This window comes from Pezoporus flaviventris, unplaced genomic scaffold, assembly GCF_033815535.1.
Source record: "Pezoporus flaviventris isolate CSIRO_AGI_PZ_B2104156 unplaced genomic scaffold, CSIRO_AGI_Pfla_v1 ptg000034l, whole genome shotgun sequence".
NCBI classification, from domain to species: Eukaryota; Metazoa; Chordata; class Aves; order Psittaciformes; family Psittacidae; genus Pezoporus; species Pezoporus flaviventris.
This window is the reverse complement of record NW_026892582.1, coordinates 2380001-2404148: the sequence shown is the minus strand read 5'-3', so window position 1 is coordinate 2404148 and position 24148 is coordinate 2380001. Positions and strand designations below refer to the sequence as shown.

Genomic DNA, 24148 nt, shown 5'->3' with positions numbered 1-24148 from the left:
GAACACTGCCAGGGATGGGGCAGCCACAGCTTCTCTGGGCACCCTGTGCCAGCGCCTCAGCACCCTCACAGGGAAGAGCTTCTGCCTAAGAGCTCATCTCAGTCTCCCCTCTGGCAGGTTAAAGCCATTCCCCTTGGCCTGGCCCTACAGGCCCTTTCCAAAACCCCTCTCCAGTTTTCCCCCTTAGGCACTGGAGCTGCTCTAAGGTCTCCCCTTCAGGAGCCTTCTCCAGGCTGACCCAGCCCAGCTCCCTCAGCCTGGCTCCAGAGCAGAGCTGCTCCGGCCCTCGCAGCATCTTCATGGCTCTCTTCTGGACTTACATATATTTATTAAGAAAAAAGTATGTATGTGTATGTATGTATATACATACATACATATATATATAAAAATAATAAAACTCCATAAAATTTCAGACTATAATTGGTACAATAGTTACAGAATGATATTTTCCTAACACCCAGGGTGCCCATGGTCCCCGAGGTGCTCTGGTCCCTCCAGCCCTCTGCCAAGGAAGGGCTGCCCTGCACTGCTGCCAAGACCCGCAGGGGCTTAGAGCCCCATGGGCACAGGCTGGGTGCCCATCGCTTCCCTGGTGTGCCCTTATAGGAAGATGCTGCGGCTGTGCGGGGAGGCGGAGGACAAGCTGGCTCAGGAGCTCATCCACTTCGAGCTGCAGGTGGAGAGGGACGTCATCGAGCCTCTCTTCGTGCTGGCTGAGGTGAGCGGTGGTCGGAGACGTCCTTGTGTTGGGTGTCGCTGTGCGCTGGGGGCTCGCGTCCAAACCAGCCTGCAGGAGAGCCAGGTCTCATGGCTTTGGCAGCATATTTGGTTCCTGGCCCCAGTGAGAGACCTTCCCCTTTGAGGCTCTCTGATGCTTTGCTGGGGGGGCAGTGTCTGCATGTGCAGCAGGGCTGGGTGATGGTCCTGCCGGGCTCCTTTGCCTGATCTTGCTGCTCTTGCTCTTTTCTTCCATTCCCAAAAAGCAGAGCATTAACACTTATTCCTCACCCATTTTATCTCAGTTCCAAACAAAACCACTGTTGTTTGGGAAGGTTTTTTGCCCGCTTCCCCCCTGCTGCCAACTTTTTCAATTTTACGCAGTGCATCTTTTTTTCCCCTTTGGCAGAATGTTCTTGGCTTGGTTCGGATTTTGTCTCCCCCAGCAGAAACAAGAGCTCTGTCTCATTGCTTGTGTTTGGGGCTTTCGGCCATTACCAGATCCTTTGGCAAACCATCCTGTGCATGGCCTTTGCATTGCCACCCCCAAAAGCCCTTTTCCTGCCTTCATCCTGCTCCTCAGTGCAGAAATCTTTGATCCCCCAAGGATGCTCCTCTCAGGGGTGTGGATTCTGTGGTCGGGGCTGTCAGGGGGTGGCACAGCCCGGGTGGAGACATGGAGGAGGGACAAGCTGTGCCGTCTTCCTAATGATGTTAAAGTAAGGAGCTGCATCTTACCGCCCCACTTGTACCACCCCAGCTCCAGCACTGCAGTCAGGCATGACCTGTCCCCAGTGTCTCTCCGGGGACGTTTATCGCCTCCCGTTCCTGTGTGTTTCTGCAGGTGGAAATCCCAAATATCCAAAAGCAGAGGAAGCACTTGGCAAAGCTCGTGCTGGATATGGACTCCTCCAGGACAAGGTAGGAAGCAGCTTCAAAACTGCTTTATAAAAACTAAAAATAACCAAGTGATGGGTACTTTTACTAGTGCCAGGGAGGGCTGTGTCACTGTGTGCCTTGAGTTCAAGCTCTTCAGTGAGCCAAGATTTCTCATCCTGTCTGCAGGATCTGTAGATCACTTTGCCTTGCCTGCCCTCTGCAGAAAAGAGTATTTTTTTTCTGGCATAAATCTTTGTTTTTAACTCTTTTCCCTATCTTGGTGAGTTCTTACATAATGCAGAGTTGGGCACTCCTACCACTGTAGAGTACTGCTGGGGTGGAGCAGGGATGACCCTTGGGGTTGGCTGCTCTTTGGGTTTTGCCTGGGGACATCCAGTTGGTGGGCTCTGGGAAGTGTCTGTAATCACCAGTATCATGTCCAGGCTTTCCCATTGCCTTCTTTTCTCCTCCCATCTGGATGGGACTTGTCCTTCTGAAAATAATTGTGTAAGGAGAGCCCAGTGCTTGCAGCTGGTTGGGACTGGGGATGTTTGGGGCTGGGAGTAGACACTGCCTCCCAGTCTAGGTTGGACCATCTGCATGGTGCTGAGCACTGGGAACCATGGTAGTCTTGGCTGAGGGGAGTCCCTGGACTGCCCTGTGGCTGGGATCCAGGGCTCTGTTGGGTCCCTGTCCCTCGCTGTGACAGCTCTGCCCTCTCCGCAGGTGGCAGCAGTCTGCCAAGTCCTCGGGTTTGGCCAGCAACCTGCAGCCCTCGGGTGCCAAAGCCGATGCTCTCAGGGAGGAGATGGAGGAGGCGGCCAACAGAGTGGAGATCTGCAGGGTACCTGGGGGATTGCTCCTTGCTGGCATGGGGGGACCGTGGTGTCTGAGCACTGTGGAAAAGCCTTCAGTATCTCTTCTTATCCCATTCTTCACCCTCTTCTTACCCTATTTACCAGCCTGGCTGGTAAAAAAAAAAACATAAAGCAGCCTGGTGGCAGTGGGTGATGCTCACCAGGCCAAGAAGGACATCCATGGTTCCTGTGTCCCCATGCTCCATGTCCTGGTGGAGCCAGAGCATCCCATTCCCAATGGACCCATCCCAGCAGGAGCCACTGAGCTCAGCACTAAGTATGCCCAGTCCTGGCACAGGGACTTGCAGGAAGTGCCAGCACATTCCAAGCCCGCCTGTTGTACCCGACCACGTCACCCCCCACAATCCCACAGGAGCATGGCCCCCAACTGGGCATGCTGGGTGGGAAAAGTGTCTGAGAGGGGATGCTGCTGCCAGAGCCTTCATCACAGGCTGCAGGAGCCAGCAATAAAACTCACAGACAATTTTGTGTGGCTTTAAATTCCCCCAGGGCAGAAAATGCAAAGGCCCAGGCAGAGCTGGTGCTGCAGGTGTTGGGCAGGAGGTGGAGCTGGGTGCATGTCTCAAACCTGGCATTTTCCTCCAGTGGTACAACCAGGACCCGAGTGGCCTTTCAGACAAATGTAGCCCCAAAACAGCGCCATCTCCCCCATCTTAGAGCATCACAGCCCCACATGCCCAGCAATTTTCAGCAAACCAGCTCAGCCAGGTGCTGCCCCCATATATTGACTGCACTGATGGTGATGTTGCAGCTGGGACACGCTCAGAGTGTTTTAAAACCCTGGTGATTTTCGTCCTGCTGGGTGAAGCAAGGGGATTCTCAGAAAGGAGCAATTCAGGAAGTGGCAAAATCTATTTTGTGACCATGAGGACAGAGAGACTCATATCCTGGTGCTGAGGGGCTCGTTGCAATGCAGAGCAAGAAGCACCTGATGCCCCATCAGTCTGATCCACACCAAGTGGTTGGGATACTACCAGCGGCAGTGCACACTGCTCCATGGCACAGCAATTAGGTCTGGGGTTAATGAGCCCCTTGCACGTGAGGAGCAATGTAATGAGGTTGCGGGATGAGCAAACTTGAGGTTTAATTTGTGCCATTCAGCCCGCCAGGATGTGCACCCTCTGGCTGACAGGTTGTCCCCACGTGACTGTCACATGCAGGGAGCTCCTTGCAAGTCGCCGGCTCCTTGTGGGCTCTGGAAGGAAGACGAGGGAGGTTGAGGATGGGCAGAGAGCAAACCCCCATGCTGCTGCCATGTATTCAACATGCCAAGCACCTCTCGAGTGGGTGCTGCAGTGTGCCAGATTGCATATTGGCTCCTGCTGTGACCAAGCTGGTCCCTCCTGGTGGCCTCCAAAAGGGCCATCATGGTGGCATGAGGGCAGAATGGATGGGACAGCAACTTATTCTCTGCTCTCCATAGGACCAGCTCTCGGCTGATATGTACAATTTTGTGGCCAAAGAAGTAGACTATGCAAACTATTTCCAAACGGTAAGTGCCACTCACCCTGCGGGACTGCTGCAGCGTGGCCGCAGGGTGACAGCCGCTGCTGTGTCCCCGCAGCTCATCGAGGTGCAGGCTGAATACCACCGGAAATCCCTAGCGCTGCTGCAGAGTGTCCTGCCTCAGATTAAAGCCCAGCAGGGTAAGTGCCTGTCCCCTCCTGCACACAGCGCTGAGGGCTCTGCATCACGCCAGAGCCATGCAGGGCTTTGCCACAGCGATGAGCCAGCTCCAGTGTGCCCCCCCCCCCCCCCGGCGTGGCACCTGAGCATCCTCCCTTTGCTCCACCTGCACCCCGCCTGCCTCAGCCCTGCGGAGGCCGTCCCATCCCCATCCCACTTGGTTGTGGGGGGCAGGATCCAGCCAGCTTCATGGGGGTGGGGGAAGGGAAACCTGCCCGACTATTCCCATCACGTGCAACACCAGAGGTGGGAATTCAGTGCCAAGGGGGACTCCTGGGGCTGCACTTTCCAGTGTGAGACCTTCAAAGGAGCTGGGCTGGGAGGCAGAGGTCAGGGCTGGGGCCACCACCCAGTGCGGTGGCCCCAAGAGCAGCACGTTCCCCGGGGCAGGGCTTGGGGTGCTGCTGCAGCAGGGCAGGGAGTGATTTGTATTTTATTTTCTTTCTCTCGATCCCACAAAATATTCCTGCCTCAAACTGTGATGGAAGAAGGGGGAAAATATTGCAAAGGTTTGCCTGTGGTTGTTCCCCCGGAAAACGTTATCCAGCCCCTTTGAAATGTCCCGTGTGATGATTGGAAAACATTTTGTTTGGATTTCATCTTTAAAAAGCACTTCCCGAGCCACCCAGGACAGAGGTGCGGGGTCCTGTTGTTTTAGCAACACCCAAATGGAATATTTTGCTGCTGAAATGCTGTGATCCAAGGGCTTTTTGGGGAGCAGATGCTGTATCCGGCACCGTCCCCGCCATGTCCTCCCCCCCTTCTCTCACCCCCTCTGCCTGTCACAGAGGCATGGATGGAAAAGCCCTCCTTCGGGAAGCCCTTGGAGGAGCACCTGGCTGTCAGCGGGCGGGAGATCGCCTTTCCTGTGGAGGCATGCGTGACGATGCTCCTGGAGTGCGGCATGCAGGAGGAGGTGGGTCCCATGTCCTACCACCCTCGGTTGGGCATGGTGGAAGTGGACTTGGAAACCTCCAAGGCAGGGGCAAGGAGCCAGGGGGTTTGGAGGACATTCACCTGTCCCAAAGGTTGTCCGACGCTTTCCTGTATCCTCTGTGAAGGGTCTTTTCCGAGTCGCTCCCTCGGCCTCCAAGCTGAAGAAGCTCAAAGCTGCCCTGGACTGCTGCGTGGTGGATGTGCAGGAGTACTCAGCTGACCCACATGCCATCGCAGGTAGATGCTGCCTCGGGGCAGGGGGTTGGTGCTGTGTAGGGTGGCCCATCCAGCCCCCAAGCACCAGCTATGGGCACCCAGAGAGTGGTCATCAGTGGCACAAAGTCTACTTGGAGGCCAGTAACCAGTGGTGTAGGCAAGGGGTTCATGCCAGGTATAATCCTGATTGACACCTTCATTCATGATGTGGATGATGGATGGGGCAGGGTGGACCCTCTGCAGGTTGGCAGATGACACCAAACTGAGAGGTGTGCTGCCGTCCAGAGGGACTTGGGCACAGTGGAGAGGTGGGCTGAGAGAGACCTGGTAAAGTTCAGCAAGGGGAAGTGCCAAGTCCTGCCCCTGGGGAAGAGGAGCCCCAGGCACCAGGACATACTGGAGCTGCCCAGCTGGAAAGTGGCTTGGCGGAGATAGCCCTGGGGGTGCTGGTGGCCACCAAGCTGACCATGAGCCAGCAACGTGCCTTTGTGGCACACTGAAGGTGAATGGTGTTCTGGCCTGCACTGAGAGGAGTGATACCAGCCAGTGAAGGGAGGTGATCCTTCCACTTCAGAGCATTACAGCAGGAAAGTGGACATAGTGCAGGGAGCCCAATGAAAGGCTGTGAAGATGGGCCTGGAACATCTCTCCTGGGAGGAAAGGCTGAAGGAGCTGGGACTGTTCAGCCTGGTGAGGAGAAGGCTCAGGAAGATGTCATCAATGGATGTACCTGCAGGGTGGGTACAAAGAGGACAGAGCTCTTTCAAATGGTGCCCAGTTCCAGGACAGTGGGCACAAACAGGAGCTTCCCTCTGAACCTCAGGAGACACTTGGTCACTGTGCAAGTGACCAAGGGCTGGCACAGGCTGTGCCCAAGGAGGTGGCAGAGTCTCCATTCTTGAGGATACTCCAAAGCTACCAGGACACAATAATGAGCAACCAGTTCTGGTGGTCCTGCTGGAGTGGGGGTTTAGACCAGACAACTTCCAGAGGTCCCTCCCAACCTCAGCCCTTCTGTGATTTGTCCCAAAGCCTTTGAACAGTGAAGACACAATATACAGGGGACAAAGCAGGTGCAGAAATACACCGTTCAGTGGCAGTGGTGTTCAGGCTTTCAGGAGTTGCCATACATGAAGGAGCACAAACCCCAACCACCATGTCCCCTTCCCCAGGCAGGGGCTTGAGCAGTGTTTTGGAACTCAGGTGAGAAAGAAAATAGGAACACAATCGTAATCCAGGTGGTGGGGCCCTGGTGATACTGATCAGGAGAATCTCTGCAGGAGTAGGGAGTAGTCGGGAAGATGCACATGTGGTCTCATCAAGCTTGCTGTCTTCTCTTTACCTCTTCTGGGATGTAAGCCCTCTCTAAGCAGAGATCCCAACCCATGGGACTGCAGTTAAGCATTTATTAGGTTTAAATGCTAGCCAGCTGCTCTCCTGGGCTGGGGCTTTCTGGCAGCCGCAGAATTGGACCCTGGATTCCTGTTGACTTCAATGGGAACCTTTTCCCAGCACAAGTTGTGAAGGTCCAAGGCAAAAATGAAGGATGGAGACCAGGGTGAACACCTGATGGGGGCAAGAATGATGGAGGGATTCAGAGAGGTGCTAGGAGGGACTAGCTGAAGGTGGCAAGGTGGTTGCAGGGGGTCAGGCAATGCCATAGGCTCCACCAAGCCAGGGAGACTAGAGGGTGCTTTGGGATGTGTTAAATTTGGGAGGGGTGGGAATCAAAATGCCAAGGAGCAAAACCACTCTGTGCCCACCATCTGGTGCCACCTGCAGTGTCGAGCCCTGTGTCCCTTGTGTGCTGCAGGAGCCCTCAAGTCCTACCTGCGAGAGCTGCCAGAACCCCTCATGACATTTGAGCTGTATGAGGAGTGGATCCAGGCCTCCAAGTGAGTCTGGGGTATCCCCCCTGTTTCTCTGTGACACAGGTGGTGGCATCTTTGGTCCCCGTGGATGGTTGGGGACCATGAGTTATTTCGGTCTTGGCTGACAGCGTTTGGGATGTTTCCTCCAGGGTCTGAGAGCCAGGAGGGTTCTCACAATGATCCTTGAGCACAGTGGGTCCCAGCAATGAGGGTGGCCATGATGTCCCCTGATGTCCCCAGCATGGCCCAGAGCACACTGACCGAGGTGATTGAGCTTTCACAGCATCTTTCAGCAAGCCCTTGAGTGCCAGGCACTGGTGCTGTCTGGATGAGTGTGCAGACCCTGGGGGACCACTGGCCAAGGGAACTCCCACCTGTGTTGTTGGTGTGCTCCGCACCGTGGAACCACCAAACCCATCAAGGACTGGGCCAGCTGAGGTGGCACCATCATGCCTCCTCCACCGAGGCAGATGTTTGCTGTAGTGGGATGTCAGGCACAGGGATGAGAGAGAAACTTCTCACCCACCTCCCCGCAGCATCCCGGAGCAGGAGAAGCGGCTGCAGGCTCTCTGGAACACCTGCGAGAAGCTGCCCAAAGCCAACTACAACAACATCAGGTGAGCCTGGGGCCAGCAGGGCCCGGGGAGGCCATGGTGGAGACGTGGCTCTGATACACCAGCATGGCTGGGCTCCGATTTCCAGGTACGTGATTAAATTCCTGGCCAAGCTGACCGAGTACCAGGACATGAATAAAATGACACCGAGCAATGTGGCCATCGTGCTGGGGCCCAACCTTCTGTGGCCGCAGGCGGACGGGTAAGGTATCCGGGTGGAAAGTGAGCATGCCAGAGGGATGCTGGGGAAATGGTGTGGGGGGGCCTGGGGCCAAAATCCTGCCGGGAATAAGGCTGGACTGCAGTGGGGTGCTGAGCCCATCCCTGCTGCCCTGCAGGAACATGACAGAGATGATGACAACCGTCTCACTGCAGATCGTGGGGATCATTGAGCCACTCATCCAGCATGCCGACTGGTTCTTCCCCGGAGGTAGGCTGTGTGCAATGGTCGTGGCGGGGTGGGATGGGCTTTGTGGGACACCACAGCCCTCCCTGGGAGTGAGTGCTGAGTTCCCACATTGATTTTTGCCAGCCCCCTCTGCCTGCTTTGGTTTGGGGAGGGGGGAGGCTCTGGCAGAGATCTGGCAAGACTCATCACACCAGTGAGCCCAACCCAGCTGCTCCATGCCCGCCTGAGCATTCTTGCTGTGCTGATCCCCCACCTCCACCCCTCCCTGAGGACACAGGTCCCGATGTCCCCTCTTCTCCTTTCTCTCCTTCAGACATTGAGTTCAATGTGACTGGCAACTACGGCAGTCCCATGCACATCAACCACAATGCCAACTACAGCTCCATGCCCTCCCCAGACATGGACCACGCAGACCGCCGGCAGCATGACCAGGCACGACGGCCCCTTAGCGTGGCTACAGACAACATGATGCTGGAGTTTTACAAGAAGGATGGGTAGGGTCTTTGTGGTGCTGGGTTTGGGAAGAGGGAGGGATGGCACTGTCATTTTAAACTAACAATCTTGTGTTTCTGTCCATGCAGCCTTAGGAAAATCCAAAGGTACTGTATCCTCTGCAGCAGTGCTGGGAAGGTGCTGGGAGGATGCGGGGTGGTTGCTGAGAGAATGCTGGTACCTGGGGGAGGGATACGGGGTGAATCCCACTACCACCCCTGCCCTATTGCCATGGAGGTTCATTCCCAGCAACTTCCCAGTAGAAGAGGCATCTTTAGGGAGCTGGAGGGTGGGTGCTGAGAGCCTGTCTCTGTGTCCCCACAGCATGGGCGTCAGGGTGATGGACACCTCGTGGGTGGCTCGCCGAGGCACGTCTGCGGCACGCAAGACAGCCTCCACCCCGCCAGCCATGCAGCCGCCTGCACCGCCCTCAGAGCTGCCCCCCGCGCCCCACTCACCCATTCCCGAGCAAGCGCTGGACACGTCCGCTACCCCTTCCCCGCCTCCCACCAGCTTTGGCTTCCCCCCGGGAGCTGAGCGGACAAGGTAAGGCCACCGGCACCCCTGGGTCCCTGACCTGGGCATCCCTCCCAATGTGTGCAGCAGCAAACCAGCCCCATGGCCACGCTGGAGGCAGTGGGAGAGGATGCTCAGCATCCCCGGGAGAGGAGCAGTATCCTGGGGCAGTGGGAGGATGCTCAGCATCCCTGTAGCCATCGCAACATCCCCATCCTGCTGGCCTCGTGGGAATGGTGGATTTTCCTGTGGGTCCCCAGCCTGGCTCACAGCTGGAATGAATTTTGTGCTGGTGATGGAAGGAGATGCAAGGAAAAGCCTAAAGGAGCCCAGTGTCCCCTGCGCCCTTCCTCTGCCCAAGGTCTGTGCCTGACTTGAGAGGTCAGGTGGAGAAAGTACCCGAATTCCAAATTTCTACCCCAGAATGATGGGCTGGGCTCTGCAGCCATCTGTGAGACGTGCTGTGCTCCGGGGCGCACCCATGGGTGTGGGTGGCAGCGCTGCATGGGTCATGCTGTGGAGTGCTAGGATGAGGTGAGGGGCTCCTGCCCCACCCCGAGACCTTCACCGCAGCAATCCCCTGCCCTCCCCTCCTCCCCTCCTCCCCTCCCAGTGCTTCTGTTCTTTCATTACTTTTTCCCTTATTTTCTGGGGGATTTTTTCTGCCTCTTTTTAGGGTGTTTCTGGCCATTCTGCAGCAGGGCTGGGGAGCCTGGCTTCATCCCCGCCCCTGCCCCACGCACCAGTGGCTCCCCGGCCCCATGCCTGGGCACAGCCCCCCCGGCTGGGCTGCAGCCAGAGCCTCCCCCCACCCAGCCTTCCCCTTGCTGCTCTCCCCTCACCCTGGTGTCAGCCTCGCACCCTCACTGCCCCCAGAGGGCTTTCCCTGAGCCCCCCCTGCACAGTGCTGCTGCTCCCCCGGGAGCCACAGGAAACGGGGAACCGCAGACCGGGGGCTGGTGGGCGCTGCAGGTGGGCTGGGGGCTGAGAAACACCCGCTGGGCTGGAGCGAGGCTCCTGCCGCTGCCTGCGGGGGGGTCATGTCCCTTTTCAGTTCTTATTCCTATTAATTTAAAAAAAAAAACTGTGGGTTTTTATTTAGTTTTTCTTGCAAGTTTTGCTTTTTTGTTGTTTGTTTTCTTTTTTGATTTTTTTTGGTATTTGTTTACTTTGTATTTTATTGTTTTCTTTATTTTGTTCCATTTTGGTTTTCAATTTTACATTCTTTCATTTTTTTTTAATTTTCATTTTGCATGATGATTTTAAATTATTTTTAATTGCCTATTTTGAATTTGCTTTTTATCAATTTATTTTTTCTTTTTTTGATTATTTTCCCTTCCATCACCTTCCCTTTTCCTTTCCCCTTCCCCTTCCTCCTGCCCTTGCCCTCCATCCCCCTTGCCCTTCCCCTCCCCACCTTCCCCGTCTCCTCCTCACCCTCCTTTTCCCTTCCCCTTTTCCCCTTTTTTACCTTCCCTCCCACCCCCGCCCCAGCACTCTCGGACCCCCGGAGCTCCCCCCCGGGGCCGGGCAGCTCCACGGCAGCCCCGGGCCGGTCCCGGCCGAGCAGAGCCCGCTCGCCCCGCGCAAAGGTAGGAGCGGGCCGGGGGTGGGGGGGGGATCCGGGAGGGGTCCCCGCGCTCGGTGTGACCCGCGGCACCCTGACCCCCCCTTGTCTCTTCTCGCAGTGGCCAAGAAGCTGGCGCCCATCCCGCCGCGGGCGGCCGCGGGGGAGCCGGGGGGGGGGCAGCCGTCCCCCGGCAGCCTCTCCCCCACCCCCCCCAGCACCCCCGCCGCGTTCGGCCCCGCCGCGCCCCCCGGGCCCTGCCCGCCGCCCGCCCCGCTCCTGCCCCCCCCCGCCAACGCCGCCGCCCGCTCCCGGCCCACCCCGAAGCCGCGGCCGCGGCCCGCCCTGCCCCCGCCGCCGCAGCCCCCCGCGGCCGCCCCCGGCCCCCCCCAGCCCCCGGAGCTGCCCCGCCGGGACACCGCGGGCCCCGGGGACGGCGCCGTCACAGGTAACCCCGCGGGGGGGGCGGCTGCTGGTGGCCCCGGGGAGGGGGTGATGCCCCTGGAAAGGTGGCAGCGGGCTCAGGAAGGTGGCGGTGCCCGTGGAGAACTGGGACTGTCACTGGGAAAGTGACAGCACCCTCTGGAAGAGATGATGTCCCCAGGAAGGGGGTGATGTCCCCAGGAAGGGGGTGATGTCCCCAGGAAGGGGGTGATGTGCTCAGGAAGGTGGTGATGTGCTCAGGAAGGTGGTGATGTCCCCAGGAAGGTGGTGATGTGCTCAGGAAGGTGGTGATGTCCTCAGGAAGGCGGTGATGTCCCCAGGAAGGTGGTGATGTGCTCAGGAAGGTGGTGATGTCCCCAGGAAGGGGGTGATGTCCCCAGGAAGGGGGTGATGTCCCCAGGAAGGGGGTGATGCGCTCAGGAAGGTGGTGATGTGCTCAGGAAAGTGGTGATGTCCTCAGGAAGGTGGTGATGTCCCCAGGAAGGTGGTGATGTCCCCAGGAAGGTGGTGATGTGCTCAGGAAGGTGGTGATGTCCCCAGGAAGGTGGTGATGTCCCCAGGAAGGTGGTGATGTGCTCAGGAAGGTGGTGATGTCCCCAGGAAAGTGGTGATGTGCTCAGGAAGGTGGTGATGTCCTCAGGAAGGCGGTGATGTCCCCAGGAAGGTGGTGATGTGCTCAGGAAGGTGGTGATGTCCCCAGGAAGGTGGTGATGTGCTCAGGAAGGGGGTGATGTGCTCAGGATGGTGGTGATGTGCTCAGGAAGGTGGTGATGTCCCCAGGAAGGTGGTGATGTGCTCAGGAAGGTGGTGATGTCCCCAGGAAGGGGGTGATGCGCTCAGGAAGGTGGTGATGTGCTCAGGAAGGTGGTGATGTCCCCAGGAAGGTGGTGATGTGCTCAGGAAGGTGGTGATGTCCCCAGGAAGGTGGTGATGTCCCCAGGAAGGTGGTGATGTGCTCAGGAAGGTGGTGATGTCCCCAGGAAGGTGGTGATGTGCTCAGGAAGGTGGTGATGTCCCCAGGAAGGTGGTGATGTGCCCAGGAAGGTGGTGATGTGCTCAGGAAGGTGGTGATGTGCTCAGGAAGGTGGTGATGTCCCCAGGAAGGTGGTGATGTGCTCAGGAAGGTGGTGATGTCCCCAGGAAGGTGGTGATGTCCCCAGGAAGGTGGTGATGTGCTCAGGAAGGTGGTGATGTCCCCAGGAAGGTGGTGATGTCCCCAGGAAGGCGGTGATGTGCTCAGGAAGGCGGTGATGTCCCCAGGAAGGCGGTGATGTCCCCAGGAAGGTGGTGATGTGGCCAGGAAGGTGGTGATGTGCCCAGGAAGGTGGTGATGTGCTCAGGAAGGTGGTGATGTGCCCAGGAAGGTGGTGATGTCCTCAGGAAGGTGGTGATGTCCCCAGGAAGGTGGTGATGTGCTCAGGAAGGTGGTGATGTCCCCAGGAAGGTGGTGATGTGCTCAGGAAGTTGGTGATGTCCCCAGGAAGGTGGTGATGTGCTCAGGAAGGTGGTGATGTGCTCAGGAAGGGGGTGTTGTGCTCAGGAAGGTGGTGATGTCCCCAGGAAGGTGGTGATGTCCTCAGGAAGGTGGTGATGTCCCCAGGAAGGTGGTGATGTCCCCAGGAAGGTGGTGATGTGCTCAGGAAGGTGGTGATGTCCCCAGGAAGGTGGTGATGTGCTCAGGGAGGTGGTGATGTGCTCAGGAAGGTGGTGATGTGCTCAGGAAGGTGGTGATGTCCCCAGGAAGGTGGTGATGTGCTCAGGAAGGTGGTGATGTCCCCGAGAAGGAGGCATCCTCCCTGGAAAGGAAGAACTGTTCCCGGGAAAGTTGTGATATCCCTGAGATGGTGGTGATGACCCTGGGAGGGTAATGATGTACTCAGGAAGGTGTCAGCGTCCCTGGAAATGTAGCTGTCTCCCTGGAAAGGTGGAACTGTCACCAGGAGGGTGATGATGTCTGCGTGAAGGCGGCATCCTGAGGAAGATGGAGGTGTCCCCCTGAGAAAGGTGCAGATGTGTCCAGAAAGGCTGCAGTGTCCCCAGGAAAGTGACAATGTCCTTGGAAAGGTGGGACTGTCACTTGGAAAGTGTAGGCACCCTACAGAAGGTGTTGATGACCCTCGGAAGGTGGCATTATCTCTGGGAAGCACCACGAGCCTGTCCCGCCGCTGTTCCTGCTGTGCTGTCCCTGTCCTTAGGTGGTGTTCGTGTCTCCATGTGTCCCACCACCCCGGTGTTCCTACAGCAGTGGGGGCTGCATCCTTTGAGGGGGATGAACAGGGAGATGCTTTGATGTCATCAGGGACACAAGGGACACAGGCCGGGGTAGCATGGGGCCAGGCACAGCTGGGAGCTCCCAGCTCTGCCCATGCTGACCATGGGTGCTCTGCTCTGCCGTGTGCCCAGCCTGCCTGGAGCGGGATGGCACAGTGTGGGCACAGCAGGACCCTGGCATCCACTGAACCGGGGCTGGCACTCCCTGGGCTGCTGCTCACCTTCAGTGGCGGCTCTGGCATCGGTGCAGCTCTGGCATCGCATCCAGCATCATGTGCAGTCCCGGTCTTGCACCCCAGTCGTTGTAGCCCTGGCACAGCACCCTGGCATTGCCCCCTGGCACTGGTGCAGCCTGGACATCACACCCAGGCATCACTGCCTAGCACTGGTGTACCCCAGCATTGCACCACAGCATTGCACCCTGGCATCGGTGCACCCTGGCATTGCACCCCAGCATGGGTGCAGCTCTTTGCTGGGTGCCCTGAGGAGCTGCTGCCCATTGCGGAGTGCCTGAGCTGGCCGCAGGGCCTGGCAGGCACAGGCAGGGGTGCTTTTCCTCAGGTGTTCTTGCTGGGCTCTCAACAAGGGACGGTGGTGACACCACCAGCCTCGGGCTGTAGGTCACCCTGTGTCACTGTTTCACTCTGCAGGTCCCTTGGGAGAAGGGACAGCAGCACCACCTGTGCTTGGTGGGAGGGAACCAGAGCATCGTGGGGGACAGGCCGTGTGCTGGTGTCACAGGCTCCGGCTCGGGTGGGGTAGCACAGAGCAGGGACAAGTGGTGACATCCCTGGTGGTGGCACTACCATGGCACCAGCCCTTGGCAGGGTGTCCTACCGCCAAGCTCCCGCTGTGGTGTCCCCCATCACTCTGCCCTCCTGCAGGTCTGCTCCGTTTTGAGGTCCCTTCCCTCCACGTCCCCCCAGATGCCGCCCTGTGCCGGGACCCGCTGGAGGCACCGCAGAGACTCTCGGGGCCAGGCCCGGCTGCCCGGCCAGAGGAGGAGGAGGAATCGGAGAGCACAGCCCTATGACAGTGTCCCTGTCCCCAAGCTCATCCTTGCATCACCCAGGGGCCAGCACCAGCCGTCGGCACCAAGGGTCACTGGCACGGCAGTTTCGTGTGGCAAAGTGCCCAGTTTGGGGGCAGTCGCTGGTTTTGAGTTCAGTTTCTTTTTGCCTTATCCAGACTTTGCCTTTCAACAGGGTGCCTGCCCCTCCCCCCCCTTGCCCCGCAGCACCCATGGTCCTGGGGTGATGCCACCACCTCCTCCGTGCCCTGATGGTGGGTGCCACTGGGTACCAGCCAGGTGACAATGAGCTCGATGGTGCTTTGCAGCAGGATTTCATTTCTTCAGCTTCTGCCCCCTCCGCTTGTTTGCCGGAGCAGGACGGGACCTGATCAGCAATAACAGGATGTGCCCCCCTCAGGCTTTTGGGGTGCCAGCGGGGAAGGGCACGTGTCCCTTGGCACCCATTGTCCCTGTGGGTTGGTGGCTTTGGTTGTGCATGCAAAGACAAATTAACCTTTTATCCTTCCCAGAGAGATAAGATATATATATATATATCGGCAGAGATACATATACTATATATTTGTATCTATAGAGAGAAAAAATATAGAGATTTGTTTTATTTGGAGCCGTTCTCGCCCACCCAGTGCCCAGCAGGAGGATGGAAATGGCCGTGCTTCGCCCCCGCCCCGCTCGCACCATGCCCCTTGCCCCAGGTGGGCCCCTGGGGGCACCAGCACCCCAAAAGTAATCAATAAATCCATGTGCCACTCGCTGGGAACTGCCCGGCAGCACTGGCGTTTGCTTAATGCCCATCGGCACCATGGCAGCTGAGGCACTGGGGGGCTTAGTGGGAGGATGTGGGGATGCAGGAGGGTTGGGACACAGGAAACAGTAGGGTCAGTGCAGGATGTTGTGGTCCTGGTCCCAGGGGATGGGGCAGCACCAGCTGTGGGATCCTCCTAGGATGGATTTGAGCTGGCCCCAGCCTAGATTTGGGGTGGTCCCAGCCTGGCTTGGTGCCCACTGTTGGATTTAGGACATAGGCTCTTGGAAGGTGCTGTAGGAAACTGGGTTTAATGAGGGCTGGGGTGATAAAATGATGGGGATTCTGCTTTGTATGGGCTGTCATGCTCCTGGTCCCATGGGATGGGGCCTCATTGGACCTGAAGTGTCCCAGCCTGGATTCTGGGCTGGTCCCCCTAGCTCTTGGAAGGTGTTTTGCTGTAGGAAATGAGTTTTAATGAGGGATGGAGTGATAGAACTGTGGGTTTGTGCTTTGTGTGGGCTGTCATGGTCCTGATCCAATGGGGTGGGGCATCAGGCTTGGGGTGGTTCCAGTCCTGGGGTAGGTGCCCAACAGGCACCCACCCACCCTATTGTGGCAGGTCCTGCCTGTGTTTTGGGGCTGAGCAGCACGTGTGGAGAGGAGCACCATGGTGGAGGGTGGGCAGCGATGACCTTGTCTGGCACCAAGGCCTACCCCAGCCTGGTGGGATGGGGTGAGGGCTGGGACCCCACTTTCCAGGGTATGAAGGGGCATGTCCATGGATCACAGGGAGTGGATACTCCAGATGCTGCTGCCTGCAGGCAGACATGGGTGCCAGGGAAGGGATAGTGCTCTGCCCACACTTCGGTGCATCACTGGAGCGGGTCTACAACCTGGCCAAGCCACATCTTTTACCCCATTCCCCATGGGATGGTGGGGGCTGTCTGTGGGGATGCCACCCATGGAGCTTGGCAGTGTGGCACAAGGTCCTCAAGGCGTAGCACAGGGATGACCACTTGCACTGGGGCTCCCACCCCCTCCCAGCTGCTGTTGTGGGGTGCATGTGGGTGTCCTGCCCATGCCACTGCCAGCAGCCCTTGGGTGCCTTGAGGAACCTGCCATGCCCAGGGCTGCTGCTTACCAGGGTGGCACATGGGGGACAACCCCACATTTGTTCGCTGACACAAAGCAGGGTTAACAGCCAGGGCACAGCAGTGGCAGAGCAAGGGCCTTAGACTGAAGCAAGCCTCCAGTAAGGGATGGTCTCCCTCACCTTCATCTCTTCCTCCTCTTCCACCTCATCCCAGTCCTACTTCCATCTCTACTTCCACCTCCATCTCTTCATCTCTGTCCCTGTCTCCTCCATCTCCATCCCACCTCATCCACACCTATGTCCTCCACTTCCACCTTCATCTCCTCCATCTCCACCCCAGTCTGACCTCCTCCACACCCCTCTGTCTCCTGCACCCTGATCCCACCTTCAGGTCTACCTCCTGTACCCCCCTTCCTCTCCCATGTACCTCCACCTCCTCCAGCTGCCTCCACCTTTCTCTCCAGCCTGATCTCACTTCCTCCATCTCCATCCCTGCCTGCCACTGTTTCTCCAGACATTGCCTTCCTCTGCCTTGCCAGGCATGGCCACAGGGCACCACGACTGGTGCTCTTGGCACTGCCACCTCCCAGCCCACACGCGGCTGTGCCAAGGCAGGCTCTGGCCAGCAGCGACCCTGCCAAGCCCCACGCCCAGGGTGATGCCCACCACCCTGGGGCACCACAGCCCCAGGACCACCTCTGTATGGGACACAACGCCCTTCCCACTCCTGGACGCCATCTCCAGACAGCACACTGGGCTCCTTTCAGTGTCTTTAATAGAAATGGTGTGCTGTGGGCAGCAGCCCCTGTGTACAAAAGCTGGCTGGAGGAATCGTGGGTTGCATAGAGTGTGGTGTGGGGACCCCCAGCCCCCCAGCAGCTGCCTTTTGGAAAACAAAAAGCACCTGAATAAAACTCTCCCACTACAATAAATACTCTTGTGCCTTAGAGCTGGCAGGGCTGGGGAGCCCCTGCCCGCCTGCTCCATGGGAAGGGGCATGGGCAGGTGGGCGAGTGGTGCTCCTAGCTCAGGATACTCCTGGCTTGGGATGCCCCTGGTTTCAGAGCCACCAGATTGGGATGTCCCCAGGTCAGGAACACGCAGCTGGGGACGCCCCAGTTTGGAATGCCCCTGGGTCGGGCTGCCCTGAGTCAGCATGCCACCATTTGGGAGCCCCCAGGTCAGGATTCCCGTTCGGGAGCTTCCAGTTCGGGACGGCCCCTGTTGGGGAGCCGCTGGGCTGGGATACCCTGGTTTGGAATTCCCCCAAGGTCAGTAGCCCCTGGGCTGGGAGCCTCCAGCTCAGGATGCCCTTGGTTCAGGAAGTCCCTGGTTTGGGAGCCCCAAATCAGGATGCCTTCATTTGGCAGGTTTGGGATGCTCCCTGTTTGGGAGGCCCTCCCATGGTTTGGGATGATCCATCTTAGGGATATCTGACTGTCTGGACTGGGATGCCCCCAGGCTGGGATGTTCCCGGCTCAGCACGACCCTTGTTTGGGATCCGCTGGCTCAGACACGCCCCCAGCTTGGGAGCCCCCACGGCAGGGGCCCCAGGGCGATGCCCACCGGCCACGGCTCAGAAGCTGGACTCGGGCACGGCCGGGCGCTGCAGGGAGCCTGTGAGCCGCCGTCCCCGCCGCAGCGTGGACCCAGGGGGACCCCAGGCAGGCAGGGGCGGCCCCCCCGTGCCCCTGCCCAGGGAGGCCGAGCGCCGCAGCCCCCCGTCGCGGTGCAGGGTCAGGCTGGCCAAGCTCCGCGAGTGCACCAAGGCTGCCAGGCTGGGGGACGGCTGCGCGGGGGGGTCACCCCAATCCCCCTCTGCCCGCGGCAGCCCCCCCGCGCCCCTCCTGCTCTGGCTTCTGGGGGGCACACGCAGGGACCCCTCGGGACCGGCGCTGGCCGCTCGCCGCAGCGCGGGCACGCGCAGGGGCTGGCGGGGGGCTCGGGGGGTGCCGGGCTGTGCCAGGTGGGTGCCCCCCGTGCCGAGCGGGAGCAGCGAGCGCTGCGTGCAGCGGGGCCGGCGCCCCGACTCCAGGTAGGCCACGAGCTCCCCCGGGCCCTGCTCCTGGCACGCGAGGGACCGGCCACCAGTGGCAGAGAGCTGGGCGCTGGCGCTGCGGCGCTGGACGCCCCGCACAAAGGGCCTGGCCTCGAAGCCACCTGCAGTGACAGACACGAGTGAAGCAGGAGGATGCGGGAGGCCCCTGGGGTGCTGGGGTGGGGAAGGGGTGCTCAGCATCACCTTTCTCCTGGGCGGCAGTGGCGTGGTGGGTGCCCAGCAGGGAGGGCCGGGCAGCTGCGGTGTCCCCCGTGTCGCTGCCCAGGCGGGACAGCCAGTGCTCTGCCAGCGGGGAGCCTGTGGGGAGCGGGAACTGGGCTGGGCTGCAGGGTTCTGCTGGGCTCCCATCCCGGGTGGCCGATGCTGCAGCCCCCAGGGGTGCTCAGCAGTGGGGGAGCACAGGGCTGAGCCCAGCTGTGCATGCATGTGCACGTCTGAGTGCACATGCACATCTGTGGGCACACATACACATCTGTGTGTGCACAAGTGCATGGTCACGTATGCACATCTGTGTGTGCACAAGCGCACGGTGAGTGTGGCTGCAGTCTGAAGCACACAGGGGTGGAGGGGTGTGCACCAGCAATGCTGCACACGCCAGCCGTGCTGCACGCCTGCATGTCCCCTCCTGCACACCCGTGAGCATGTGTGCGCTGGGCTGCAGGAATCTGTGCATGTGTATCTGCTCACACACATGTGAAAGTGCGCGCACATGGGTGGGCTGGGTGTGCACAACACTACATGCAGGTATACACGTACACCTGGCTACACGCTGCATGTGCTGCTGTGCCGTCCACGCATGGCTGTGTGTGCATGGCCCTGTGCATGCAGCTGTGCAGAATGCACACACGTTTGGCTCTGCTGCACACACGTGCTGCATTCTATGTGCATGTATGTGCACTCTGATGTGCCACACGTGCCGGGGGCAGTGGCAGGGAGGTTGGAGTGCTCACCCCTGATGGAGCTGCCAGCAGACCATACGGGCACAGCCTTGCGGCGCTGGTAGAAGAGAATATAGGCGCTGCGGGTGCTCACCTCGGCCTCCGGCACCCCCTCCACCCTGCTGTCATCGTAGCTGTACCACTGCCCATCCAGGGCGTTGCAGCAGTAGGCTGGGGACGAGAGGTAAGGAGGGGACACAGGGGTGAGGGGTGTCATGGCCCTCATCTGCCCCCAGTCCCAGGGTGCAGTGGGGAGTACAAGCCCCAACATGGGGACAGCCTGGGGATGCAGAACGCTGTTGTGAAGGAGCACGTCCCAGTGCCACGCGTGCCCTGGTGTGGTTGAAAGGCCATTGTACGTGTGCCCTGTGCCCCAGCTTGCCATGGCAACCCCCTGCAGTGCCCCCCCAAGCCTGTGCCATGGCCCATGACACACCCCTCTCCAGTCTCCCCCAGGCTCATGCAGTACCCCATGGCATATCCCCCTGCAGTGCCCCCAAGTCCCTACACCTTGCTCCATGGCATGGCATGGCTTGCCTCCCAACCCCATGCCGTACCCCACACATACCCCTCTGCCATGCCCCCAAGCCTCACACCTTGCCCCATGACAACCCCCCCGCAGCACCCCCACCCAGGTTCTGCACCCTGCTCCCCCCATGCCGCTCACCGGTGTAGTGCCCGCCCTGCAAGCTGCCGTGGTGGTTGCAGACCGCGTACAGGTCGTAGAGGGAGTCACGGGGGCAGCCTGGGGGCAGGCGGGGGGGGCCCTGCCAGGCCCAGCGCCCCAACAGCTGCCCACCAGCCTGGCCCCGCTGCGCCACGTGAGGGGCCATGTTGAGACCCCGCAGGGGGAACCTCACCAGCGTGGTGAGCTTGTGCCGGTGCTCAGCCACCTGGCGAAAGCGCTTGAGGTGGATGATGAGGATGTCGGGCAGTGTCCAAAGGCTCAGCTTCACCGTGCCCTGCTGGGGCACCTTGCAGTGCGGGCAGCGCCAGGCGTCATCCGGGGCCAGCTGGAGACACCGCATGCCACGGTCACCTCCCTCCCCCGCGGCGCCAGCACCGCAAACCCTGACAGCTACCGTGCAGCGGGCAGAGCTCGCCCTCCGTGGGGCTCTGCCGGGCGCAGGCAGAGTGCGGGCAGGATGCTGGCAGTGTGCAGGAAGGGTGCCTGCTGCCTGTGTGGCTGGTGGGGTGCCTGGTACCTGCTCCTCCTTGGTGTAGAGCTGGAAGCACTCATCCAGCGTGCAGCTGTGCTGCTGCCCATGCGCTTGCTGCTGCAGCCGCACACTCTCGGCGTCCTGCACCACCTCCTCCTGGAGGTTGCCGAAAAGGCTGTGGGGGGCAGTGCCATGACAGCGGAGGGAGGTCAGGAAGGGTGAGCCAAGTGCGGGGATGCTCCACCCCTCTGGGTGCAAGGCACTCACCGCTCTTTGGTGCTCACATCCCACTCCACTGTCAGCTTCACGTGGGGAGGGCCACCTGTCCCGCTCAGCTGCAGGGCTCTGGGGGTGAGGATGAGGTGAGATGCCCCCAAAACCCTTGTCCCTGTGGGGCCAACCCCTTGGCACCCCATAGTGGCAGGCAGGGATGGCCACCACCTCCCCGTGTAACACCCACAATGGAGACACAGGGATGGGGACCTAGTGCCTGGGGAGAAGGGTGGCCGCAGTGGTGGCCACCCATGCTGACACTGTGGCCAGCCGCAGGGACACCTTTGGCCATCCATGGCGGCAACACAACCATGCAGAGGGACACTGTGACCAGCCATGGTGACACCACTGCACCCCTGGGGAGTGGGTGGATATCCTGGGGACAATCCTGTCCCTGCAGTGCCCTTACCTGTCGACAGCAGGGTGGCAGAGGGGGCGGGGGTCCTGTGGGGACAGGTAGGTGCAGGGGGCTGAGCCCCCGGCCAGGCGGATGCGGAAGAGGACTCCTGTGCCCTGCAAGGGAGAGGGGGCTGTGGGGCTGCGGGGAGGCAGAGCCTTCCTGCCCTCCAGCAGCAGCCGGGGGAGCCGTGCTTCGTGAAAGAAGACAAGAAAAGCCCCAGAAATGAGTTTTCTTTGGTCCCTGTGGCTGGGCTGGCAAGGGACACACACGGAGATGGATGGGGGGATGGGGGATGACCCATTCTGCTGGCAACAGTGTGGCTGGGGGGCAGTGGGCAGCACGGGGACACCAGCGCCCATAGGATAGTGGCACCAGGGTGCTGAGGAGGGTGGCTGGGCTGGCGCAGCTCTGCCGCGGGAGCTGGCTGGCGCTGCGGCCACACATGGTGATACTGTAGCCACCCGTGGCGACACCACTGGCCACCTGCAGTGACAGTGTGAGCATCCACAGGGACACCAACAGCCACCGACATGGACACCGTGGCCACCAATGGTGACATTGGCCACTGTGGTGACAACATGACCATGCACAAGAAAACTGCCGCCACCCACGGTGACACTGTGGGCACCCTCTGTGATGTCTCTGCCTGTCTGCAGTGTGAATATGACCACCCACAGTGAGAGCATGGCCACCCACAGTGACCATGAGCCACCAGCACCAACACCACAACCATCCCCGGGGCTATCACAACCCACAGTGACCCTACAGCTGAGCACAGCTCCACCACGATCACCCATGGTGACACCACAGCCATTGATGGGGCCACCATGGCCATGTAGAGCCACACCAGGGCCACCCACTGCTCCACTACAGCTGCCCATGGAGACACCATGGCCACCCATGGCTCCATCCCTGCCATGGCTGCAGTGGCAGCGGGTGTCCCCCCTGTCGTGCTCACCTGTGCCTGCACGTCTTCCTGCAGCAGGGCCAGGATGCTCTGCTGGAGCTGCTCCCAGGAGGCACCCCTCTCCTCCCGCAGCAACAGCGGTGGCCCAAACCTGGGGACAGTGGGGGACACGCGGCTGAGGAGGGACACCCCCGTGCCCTGTCCCACTGGGGGAACAGTGGCAGTGCCGTGCAGGTGAGGCACGGGCAGGGCAGGCAGGTACCTGGCGAGCTGGGGGCCAGAGCCCGTCGTGTTGCAGAGCAGCAGCAGGATGTGGCCGCCCGCCCCGCGGTGCAGACAGTCGGAGGAGCAGGCAGCAGCCGGTCCCCGGTGCAGCCCCTCGGGCTGGGTGGCCCCAGGGGAGGCAGGCAGGCTGCACCCTGCGGGCACAGCGTGTCCTGAGGCAGCCCTGCCTCCTGCACCCCCACACCTCCCACCAATCACAGATCAGGGGTCTTGGCCTTCTCCAATCACTGCAGAGCATGCCTGCTTCCAACCAGTTACTGTCAGGAGGGTAAGGGGGTGCGAGGGGGTAAACAAGACTCCCACCAATCACAGCAAAGCACCCCTGCTTCCAACCAATGGAACAAGGCTCCCGCCAATCACAGCGGGACACACCTGCCTCCCACCAACCACACCATGAGCGCCAAGACTCCCAGCAATCACAGCAGAGAGGGCACAGCTCCCAACAGCCACAACAGAGCATACCTACCTCCCTCCAGTCGCGGCGTGGAGGGAAAAGGGTTTTCACCAATCACAGCAGAGCCCACCTGCCTCCCTCCAACCACAGCTAAAGACACGTTACTCACCAATCCCAGCAGAGACCACTTCCCCCAATCCCACTGCCTTTGACCAATCACAGCAGACAGGACACCACTCCAACACCAATCACAGCACACTCTGAGCCACCAATCATAGACAGGGGAAAGACTGCCTTCCACCAATCCCAGGGATGCGCCTGCCTCCCCCAGCGCTGCCGGGGTCGCTCCCAACCAATCAGAACGGCACGTGCAGGCAGGCAGCAGGCGGCAGTACCTGTGCGGCGGGCGGGGGGGGGCTGGAAGGCGTAGAGCGGAGCCCGCTCCCCGGCAGCGCCCAGCTCCTCTGCATCGCCCAGGGAGCGCAGGAGGCCCTGCGGGGACACCTCGGCCAGGATCACCTGCAGGCGGCACCGGCACCCTCAGCACCCCTGCGGGGGTTCTGTCCGCCACCCCGAACCGTGCCCTCACCCCGTTACCTGCTCGGGGGGGATGCATCCCTCCCGCGCCACCATCTCCCGCAGCCCAGCGACGGTGCCCGACAGGGGCACAGCCAGCCCCACGCGCACGAACCGCCAGCGCTCGCACTGCAGCACCAGGGTGACGTTGAGAGCCCTGCAGAGACCGCGGGGTTGTGGGGGACACACCTCAGCCACCGCGCTGAGACTGCTCAGCAGTGAGGCTGCACCAGCACTGCTTGGACCACGCCGGGACCACCTCGCCCCGGTACGGTGGCTCTGACTCTGGGATAGCAAACACGCACTGGACACAGCTCCTGCAGTGGTGTTGTCACCCATCCCCAATGCTGCCGCCATCTCTCCCAGGTAAGCCAAGTACTCGGCTGGAGTTGACACCCCGGCAGCAGCGGTTGTGCCTCTTGCCGCACTGGTGAGCGGCGGGGATGTGCAGCGCCCAGCTCACCTGGTCTTGCGCAGCGGGATGGGCAGGGAGATGCACAGGAAGGGGTCGAAGGTGTTGCTCTGCTTCAGGCAATGAGGGCATGTCAGGGAGGACCTGTGAAACACAGCCGAGATGCAATACCAGCACTGGCACTGGCATGGCACCCCTGGCATCCCCACCTCCCCTGGCATCCCCACCTGCCTGCCCCATCCAACGGTTTGTTCACTCTGAAACCTAACAAGGCCATCCACAGTAATTGGTACTAGAGAAGCCAGAGTTAAATACCAAGATCTCCCACTTCCCATGCATGGCTGTGGCACCAGAACACCCTGTCTTACACCCACTGT

The 24148-nt window shown here is 60.1% G+C and overlaps 2 protein-coding genes across 6 annotated transcripts in view; one reads left to right on the top strand and one right to left on the bottom strand.

Annotated features, from left to right (window-relative positions):
• Positions 1-15296, top strand: part of ARHGAP44 (Rho GTPase activating protein 44) — a 239099-nt gene extending 223803 nt beyond the window's left edge. For 3 of the 5 annotated variants that reach the window (XM_061461997.1, XM_061461993.1, XM_061461995.1), the window contains 17 exons: positions 607-718; positions 1562-1638; positions 2323-2440; positions 3898-3966; positions 4039-4120; positions 4949-5076; positions 5222-5333; positions 7126-7207; positions 7720-7800; positions 7886-7999; positions 8136-8227; positions 8520-8700; positions 8788-8805; positions 9023-9244; positions 10709-10806; positions 10903-11229; positions 14381-15296. In XM_061461997.1, coding sequence (XP_061317981.1) covers positions 607-718; positions 1562-1638; positions 2323-2440; positions 3898-3966; positions 4039-4120; positions 4949-5076; positions 5222-5333; positions 7126-7207; positions 7720-7800; positions 7886-7999; positions 8136-8227; positions 8520-8700; positions 8788-8805; positions 9023-9244; positions 10709-10806; positions 10903-11229; positions 14381-14529 — 2062 coding nt within the window. In that variant the 3' untranslated portion in view covers positions 14530-15296. The remainder of the gene's footprint in view (positions 1-606; positions 719-1561; positions 1639-2322; positions 2441-3897; positions 3967-4038; positions 4121-4948; positions 5077-5221; positions 5334-7125; positions 7208-7719; positions 7801-7885; positions 8000-8135; positions 8228-8519; positions 8701-8787; positions 8806-9022; positions 9245-10708; positions 10807-10902; positions 11230-14380) is intronic. The other 2 variants (XM_061461994.1, XM_061461996.1) reach the window with 2 other exon arrangements.
• Positions 15297-17908: 2612 nt separating this feature from the next.
• Positions 17909-24148, bottom strand: part of USP43 (ubiquitin specific peptidase 43) — a 17382-nt gene continuing 11142 nt past the window's right edge. Inside the window, exons 4-15 of the mRNA XM_061461977.1 lie at positions 23823-23915; positions 23381-23516; positions 23179-23302; positions 22367-22523; positions 22156-22255; positions 21207-21310; positions 20792-20869; positions 20570-20699; positions 20032-20377; positions 19377-19535; positions 18610-18723; positions 17909-18527 (exon numbers count right to left, since the gene is read on the bottom strand). Of these exons, the coding sequence (XP_061317961.1) occupies positions 17944-18527; positions 18610-18723; positions 19377-19535; positions 20032-20377; positions 20570-20699; positions 20792-20869; positions 21207-21310; positions 22156-22255; positions 22367-22523; positions 23179-23302; positions 23381-23516; positions 23823-23915 (2125 nt within the window). The 3' untranslated portion in view covers positions 17909-17943. The remainder of the gene's footprint in view (positions 18528-18609; positions 18724-19376; positions 19536-20031; positions 20378-20569; positions 20700-20791; positions 20870-21206; positions 21311-22155; positions 22256-22366; positions 22524-23178; positions 23303-23380; positions 23517-23822; positions 23916-24148) is intronic.